This window comes from Symphodus melops (genome assembly GCF_947650265.1).
Source record: "Symphodus melops genome assembly, chromosome: 19".
NCBI classification, from domain to species: domain Eukaryota; kingdom Metazoa; phylum Chordata; class Actinopteri; order Labriformes; family Labridae; genus Symphodus; species Symphodus melops.
This window is the reverse complement of record NC_136709.1, coordinates 6469003-6477290: the sequence shown is the minus strand read 5'-3', so window position 1 is coordinate 6477290 and position 8288 is coordinate 6469003. Positions and strand designations below refer to the sequence as shown.

General features: G+C 38.9%; 1 protein-coding gene across 2 annotated transcripts; it reads right to left on the bottom strand.

Annotated features, from left to right (window-relative positions):
* Positions 1-367: 367 nt before the first annotated feature.
* eif4eb (eukaryotic translation initiation factor 4eb) lies at positions 368-8268 on the bottom strand. 2 transcript variants are annotated; one of them, XM_079369706.1, is made up of 7 exons: positions 8179-8268; positions 6888-6991; positions 3642-3737; positions 3450-3513; positions 2481-2594; positions 1115-1254; positions 368-1028 (listed from the first exon to the last, which is right to left on the bottom strand). In XM_079369706.1, exons 1-7 carry the CDS (start codon positions 8194-8196, stop codon positions 914-916), a joined length of 651 nt encoding a protein of 216 aa, XP_079225832.1. In that variant the 5' UTR covers positions 8197-8268; the 3' UTR covers positions 368-913. The 2 variants fall into 2 exon arrangements, with proteins under 2 accessions (XP_079225832.1, XP_079225833.1); XM_079369707.1 differs by lacking the exon at positions 8179-8268 and adding an exon at positions 7615-7719.
* Positions 8269-8288: the final 20 nt, after the last annotated feature.

The window sequence follows — 8288 nt, the reverse complement described above, 5'->3', positions numbered from 1 at the left end:
TGTGACATTTTTAAAGGTGGAAATGAGCAGTGATGTGAGGTCATGTTGCCCAAACTAAGCTTTTCTGTGTTCTTATACTGACATTTTAAGGAACCTCAGGATTAGGGTATGTGGGTGAGAAGGTTTGAATTTGGAAGATGTACCAGCAATGATGAACTGTAAATCTTGTATTTCCCTCGGGATCAATAAAGTGTCTGTCTGTCTGTCTGTGTCAGCCACCTGACATACATAGTAATGCTAATCAATCAATAGAAGATTCCTGGACAGTCTGCTGTAGCATGTTATGGAACTCAAAAGTTTCTATTTACAGCCCAACTAAAGTCAAATTTACCAACAGCTTGCAAAGTAAATTACACACTTTAACCAGTTATAATTGCAAAACCAATGTTTTTAATTATATTAACACTTAAATGAATATGTCATGAAATACTTTAAAATTTTTGATTACGTGCAACAGTTCAAGGCAAAAAGGCATAAAACAAAAGTCTAACAAACTAATCAATTGCAGGAAAAATTAATAATAAATTAAAAGTGTTTCATGTTATTAAAGATTACAGAAAACCAATAACGCTGTAGAACAAAGGAGAGAAATTTACTTTTTTCCCCTCCCTAACCAGGCTTCCCTGAATTAAAACAAAAATCAACAGAAATTTCTTTAGTAGAGTATGCACACTCTAAATCTCTTCCCTATTAATACCTCTCATTGCTAGTGTTTTGGAAAGTTCACATTCATCTGTTATCCATGGGTTTTTTTCCTGTAGTTTAGGTCCTGGGTAGGTTTATGGGAACATTTGGCATGTAGTCTGAAGCTTTTTTTTCCAGATTGCATTGCACAGAGTCTTTGCAGCAAAGTAAACATATGCACCAACAACAAATAAGACAAGAAAAATGAAAGAGGCACTTAGGGTGTTTTTCAAACAACAAATTTGTTCTTGGTGGTTGAACCACTCTTGGTAGCCGTGTCCGTGTGAGATTGGTAGCCAATAGTCATCTTCATGGGAAGCCCCAAGCGTTCTTTGTAAACTCGCCTGTTGACAGCAAAACATCGTATGAAGATGCATCGAGCGTCATAATATATATTTATAAAGGTAAACATTCTGTAAACCAGCCTCACCCTATGTGTGTCACAGCTTCCCGATTCTCAAAGTCTGATGTCCAGACAGCTATTTTGTCTCCCTTTGTGCGGATGTTGACGACAGCGCCACAGATTTCATCACTGAAGTCATCAAAAGCCTCTCCAACTAAGCACAGGAGCTGGCAGAGGAGTGGAAGCAAAGTTAAAAAAAACTTTACAATATTTGTATTGTAGTTCAAGGTTTTTAATTTTACTCAAAATGTCGACATATAGTGAGGACTAGTTAGCCAAATCATATTAACCACACAGGGTATTGCACTCTGATAACGTCAATTATTTAAAAAAAAAAAAAAAAAAAAAGATAATAAGCATGTCATCTTCAGCGCAACCTAGATTAAACATGACAAAAGTCCAGGAACTTAAACTATGAATTCCTGTGAATTGATAACTGACCTTAGAAATACATACATACATGAATTATATATATATCTGATCTGATATATGTTCATCAGATGTGTTTTGCGATGAATCCCGGGAATGCAATTAGTAAATCTTATTTGCAAACTTCAACTCAGCAGAAATACCATCAAGATTCTGTAAAATAACAACCTTGCTATGGCAATAGAAAAATATATACATACATATACACACACACACACACACACACACACACACACACACACACACACACACACACACACACACACACACACACACACACACACACACACACACACACACACACACACACATATATTTTTTTGTGAAAATGAACACAGTAAAATCAGAAAATTTCACAGAACTCATCGCCTGCTCACTAAAGTGCTGCTCAGCAATGGGAAGCTCATCTCTGCCCTCTAAGGTCTGGGGTTTAATCTCAAGCTTTTGCAGCCATAGCAGTGTGTGGTATGAAACAAATAGAGTTGTTTAAGCCCACAAATAGCATTGGATACAACTCTGACAATGTAGTCAGAGCTGTTTGCTAACCGACGAGTCATGGCTTACCGGGCGTCTATGTTCCTGTCAGTGACCTTTAGAGCAGCTCACCAGAACAGTTTGTGGACTTCAGACTCCACAGAAATCTCACCAGTTTTCAGATGCTCTTATCTCAAGGTGTTGTAAGGACTCACCACCAATTCAGCATAGAGTAATGTATAACAAAGAATACTTTCTGAAGTCAGCAAAAGTATAAATCGTCATGTTGCTCTTGCAAAGGGATGAGAATGTGTAATAATGATGCATATCAGCAGTGTGACAAGTGCAATGATCGAGTGGTACAACTAATTATGGCTGCCAGCAGGTAATAAATGTCCTGCTTTGGGGAGAGGCTGAAGAAGTGATTGATCACTCGTTTCAGTGAGTTCAACATTTAAACAGGACAAAGAACACGGCTAGTCAAACTTACAGTTTCCAGCCAGAAACGGTCCAGGTCTAATCTTCTCTGCTGCTTGTTGAGCGTGAGCAGCCAGCGGCCGCCACGCTTGTTTCTCTCATCCTCCCACATGGGTTCAATGCCGTCCTGAAGCGATATTTCAAATTGTCAATACACATCCCAGACTCCTGCAGTGAAACTTTAAATACCCTTTAAAAGAGAGGTTTCAGCAGGATTGGACATTGCCTTCAAGAAAAATGCATCTTTTCAAACTCTGCACTGATAACACCAAAAAATACTCATAAGAGGCTCTGCAGGCGGAATGATAATTAAGTCAACAAGTGCCAGGTGACGGCGGAATTAAAAAAAAAACTGGATATGAACTTTAATGTTATAAAACAACACCCCTTCAGTGAAAACTAGGAGTTCAAATCTTGTTTACAGAGCTCTGGGTTGACACAGTCCGATAATGATCATGTTTTCTGCTTGTTTTGATAATTCAGTAGGGTAATGTTAATTTTTTTGAGGGGGTCTTTATTTGATTTCGGTCTTCATCAAAATCTTCCAATTTAGCTAAACTGGTAAAGTGGTCATAAAACATTATTGTTACATTCTCGTTTTATTGCCGAGTATTCTCACAAGCATTTCTAATTTTGAGAATGGACTCGGAGTAGTTCATATAACTGCTGAAAAAAAAAACATCTACCACTTCAAGTGTGAATGGCATCGAGTGCCATATTGTCAGGCCTCCTGCCCTGAGACTGAAGCGACTCAAAATGATTCCATGTGATCCTCTAAATTTAACTAAAACTGTTTCTTTACATGTTTTATTCAGACTGATTTATAAAGGGAATCAATGAAAAATTGATGTTCTTGTACATAGTGCTGAACACCCGATAGAGCAATGTGGACATGGGGATGAAATGTTGAGAACAGTTTTACTTTAATGAGTTCAAATTCCTCACTCTCTGCATACTTACATCAACGATCATTCAGACGTACCTTAAATAAGGAGTAATCACAGCCTGACATGAGGTTGCTTGATAACTGGATGTGGTTGTAGAGACTGAAATGAGGAAAGACAAAAGGTGTCAAAGTGTCAGTTGTTCTGCCTGTCAGCAGACAGTCATAACGTTTAATGGTTTTAGGCGTGAGATTGAGGAACAGGAAAACACAGAAATTTATAGCTCTTACGCCCAGAAATCTTCAACAGTGTCAAATTTAGAGATGAGTCGCAGGTTGGCCTGCCATGTTTTGCTCTTGTCATTCTTGAAGAACCACAGGGACCATCTGTGGGACAAAAGAAACAGAAACGGGTATGTATACATGGAATGCAGGTTTACATTTTTTTTCTTTGGGGGGGGGGCGACACAAACACTTGAAGGAATGTTGGTGTTCATGCGTTTCTTTTCATGACAGCTTATCTGTCCAATCGAAAGGTATCCTTAAATGACTTCTGTTTTGATCTGGTGCTATATAGCAAATTATATAATTATATTCAAGCACAGAGCTTTGGTGCAAACAAGCGGCGTGTGACTGCCTTCACAAACCCCTCAGTAAGTCAGGCTATCGATGTCATGGTCCAATCCATGATGTGTTTGGAAACTAGTTTGACACCAAGTTTGTTTGTTTTTTTCCCAACAGCCGCCCTCTTAAGCTCTCTGCAATGGGAAGCCATTCAAACATATCGATGCAGACTTTATTAACGAGCCATTAAAGCAGCTTGTCTATCAGTTTCATCACAGGCAACAACAAAGTATACTTCTGAAATAGTATGTAGTCTTGAGTTTATGGAAAATGTGTGTACATCCCTAATTAACATGTGTTGTAATATAACTAAACGTTTGATTCAAGGCCATAATTGAGGCAGAACATATTACAGTCATATTTCATTAATGATCGTCACATTCAGAATTGAAATAAATATAAGATATTTCAGGAAAAGGATAAGCGCCCAGTGAAGACACACCTCATCCCAATCATGTGTCAATATGCCCCTACAGATAAGTTACATAACCTACCTCATGGCCCTATTCACCCCTACAACCAAAACAGATGCACGTAAACGTTGATGTGAGCTCCAGGTAGTGACAACGCCAACACTGCCTACCCTCCCATATGGCCCCTCCTGGCCTCTACATGTCAACAGTGGACACTGATGATGATGTTGTAGGATTCAGGACAGCGCTGGAGTTGTTTAGTGGGAACCTCCCTGCACCGGTGTTTGGTCCAATTAGTTCCGAGAAACCTCTGGAAGGTTGCAGTGCTGAGCTCTGTTGTCCTAGAGTTGCCCCGATCAATGCCATGCTCTCTCTCACCATACACTATACCCACATATTGATCTTCTGTATCTTACCTACTCTACCACACGGCCATCACAGCATTGTCAACTTTTTGACAATGTCAACAGACTCAGGTTCTGTTTATGCGTTCTCCAGGTATGGTGTCAACGCTGATACTCCCTTCCCAGTCCCACCACTCATAATGAGAATGTCTCAAACGTTGTGAACTATACGAGCAAGATGCAGGTCTAGAATTTCTGACATTTGTCAGTTGACACTAACGCAACCCGACAGAATAGCGCACTGCTTCGACTCTCTCCTTTCCTCTAACTGCCTCCTGAAGATGACTTTTTTTTTTTTTGTAACTAAAAATAAAACATCTTTAAAAATTAACGAAGATAGGGCCAGTGAGTTGCTTCCATACTTGGATTCAAGGTAGAAAAAAAATAACAACAAAACAAGCTGATAAGCAGAGAAAACAGCATATCCAGCCTTGTTTTCTAAAACTGGCCAGTAAAGACTTTAAAAGCTGATGCCATCAGCCAGCTCGAGTTGAGCTTGCAGTGGCCAGTTGACTGTCGTGAATCTTTTCCCGTCGGGGTTTAAAAAAAAAAAAAGTTTCCTCTAATTATGAGTCTTTGGATTAAGCTGGATTTAAATGGAACTTTAGGAGGAGTATCTTCTCATGCATGCTCACACACATAATTACCTTACATGGAACCGGGCAGGTCTTAACAATTACATAAAACATAAATGCACTTATTTTAAACTACTTGAATTAACAGCTGGAGGGAATATTTCTTTATCTACTCCAATCCAAGTTTTGCAAACCTCACAACTAAGCTGTGGAGCAGAACAAGTGCTTGAGCTCTTTACTTTTCCTTTAGCTGACTGGCTTTCTGTTTTGGACTTTATATTTGACCCTTGCAGAGACAAATATCCTTGTGGAATTTAAATATACATAAAATATTCAATTGTTGCAGATTTGGTATTCAGCACAGGAGGGAGCTGGAACCTATCTGAGTGTGGACTGAAAGAAAACACTGAAACTCTCTGGACAGGTCAACGGACCATCACAGGCAATCAAAGTCTCACTGTGGGGAAATAAAGTCTCCAATCCATCAGACTGCATTTGTTTAGGCCGTGAGAAATAAATGCACTTACATACTGGATGAACATGAAAACAAACAGATAGGGCTACAAGTAAAACTCCGAACCACTGAGTCACTGTCTACTATAACATAAACATAAATAATCATAGTTCTTATACTACAGTTTCAATAATTGAAGTATGAAGCCTATAATTAAAGATACTATCAAAATGCTTCCATCCATCATAATGTTTTTAAATAGCTCTCTTTCACATCTTTCTGGTTTTGCATATAATCTTTATGTTTAAAGCTCGGGGCAGGAACTTTGGAGTTGGGTTGATTTTATCCCCCACAAGTGGATCAAGCAGCACCTCTTACCTCTGTGCTGATCTTACACTGCACTAGTACTTTTCAACAGTCAAATGTATCACTTCATTAGTAAAGGTTTCCATGGAAAGTGTATGAAAAGGCTGTTTTAGTAGTGTGCTGTCAACAGTTTTCCTTTCAGTCTGTGATGATTTTGTAGAATGCTCACGTGTTGATTTTTGGAGTAAAGAGTAGTATGGTTATTTCCTGAGTTATTAAAACATGTTTTTACTTTGTACCACGTACAAACATCGTGGTTAATTGCTCAGCTTCCACGTGGTAAACAAAGCTTTCATTGTTTCTGTTGAACGCTCATTCAGATGTCTGTGCACTGTGCCTTTCATTCAAACAACTGTGTGACAAGTAACTCAAGTACCGTAGGTCTTCTTTGACGTTGATGACAACAGGAAACTATGAATGTTAAACACGTTGTGACCCCAAGATTTGTCAGTCAAAACCTTATATAAACTGGTGAACCAAAGCATTACCCGTTAACTGGCAGTTGATAAGTAAAAGAGAAGTCTTGAAGAAATGGCACTAAATAGAAATGTCAAATGATTACCAAAACAAGAACAAAGATTTTTTTTAATTTCCTGTTGGTCTATGAAAAGCAGAAAAACCCCAGAAATGTTCGATTGTCTTATCCTCACAGTGACCCCTGAGACAGCAGTTTTAATTCCCTGTGTATTGCAGAGCCTTACTTGTTCTGGAGTGGATGCTTGATGTAGGCCTCAGGGCTTACTATCTCCTGTCCACACTCCTCAGCTCCGTCCTCATCAGTCTGGTTTGGACTTGGGCTGCTTCCCTAAAACACGTGAGAGAAACACATATGGGGCACAGGATAGGAGTATTTTTAATCAAGTCATTACTATTACTTGAACAGAGGAAAACGTCGTGAACACATTAATAGGACCTCCTTTGACAGCAACAACACCACTAGTGACTCTACAGTGACTCGTCAGCCATGACAGCTGCATGGTGGTGTAATAAAACATAAGGCAATGTAAAGTACAACCCGTACAAAAACTACGAACTTCTTTAGATTCTCAAAGAATTAAAAAATCATAAATACATTTTCTTTGTTGTAATTTTACAATATGTCATTTTAGGTAGCGTGAAGCGTCCACTGGTGAAAGTTGATAAACGTCAATGTGAAGCTACAGCTTGAGTACTTTAACTTCTTGCAAACATGACCCTCTGCTGGTAACAAGGAGCATTATTATTATAACGCATTAGCTTCACTACAACGCGAGGAAGTATTCATGTAAAAATATGTTTGCTACTGTCCGGAAAGAAACACCACGCAAGTTCTTCGTGTTATTAATCTATATTTGGTAAAACGATGTCTCTTAAATTTAACACATCAAATAATGTTGATAGAGAGATTTAAACAACTTTTAAATAACCTTTACCCTAGAGCTTTCTTACCATTAAACTTTTGCTAAATTTACGTCGACATCAGCCTGAAAGTAGCTGTTATTCTGTCAATGAACGTTGGCATTTAAAAAATAAACTGTGAACGGTTTACTTCAGTGCCCTCGTGGGGTTACGTTGTTTCTGTTTGAAACAGAAACAACGTATCTGTTTATTTAGTGGGTAATGTGCTCGTCGAGTTTACTAGTATGTCATAACAATACAATATGTCCTAACTATTTCTCGGGTTTTATAGAAAACCATAGCTTCGGGGAAGTCATTAACGTTGTCATGAAAGTTGGTGCAGTTCTGACCACAAAGGTGAATGGCACGTCGGTTAGCCATCACGTCAGCCTTAAAGTTTGCAGGGCTCACAAGCTGTTTTACGCCGAGGTCGTGGCACAGACTGCTAACTTGAAACGAGTCAGGACAGCACGTGTGATTGTAACAACGACCAATTTACTGTCAGAGACTATAATTAATAGTTGAGCATTAACTTTTAATGTGTTCTGTCCCTATTATAACAGCATATAGCCTCACAACTGTTATCATATTTTCTTTATTAAAGAAAGTGCTCACCGGTTCGGCGGTCGCCATCTTACAAATCTGTGTAAGGAAAGTTTATGTTGATTGGATGAAAAAGTCCAACGTGACGGCCCGACTGCGGACATGCGCAGTGTGCAGTCACT

What these genes read in the sequence shown, in the direction of transcription:
- eif4eb (XM_079369706.1), bottom strand. An exon ending in ACCGTTTCTGGCTGGAAACT is followed by an intron (nt 1,255 to 2,480) that starts GTAAGTTTGACT and finishes CTCCTCTGCCAG; the next exon opens with CTCCTGTGCTTAGTTGGAGA. An exon ending in GAAGCTGTGACACACATAGG is followed by an intron (nt 1,029 to 1,114) that starts GTGAGGCTGGTT and finishes TGCTGTCAACAG; the next exon opens with GCGAGTTTACAAAGAACGCT.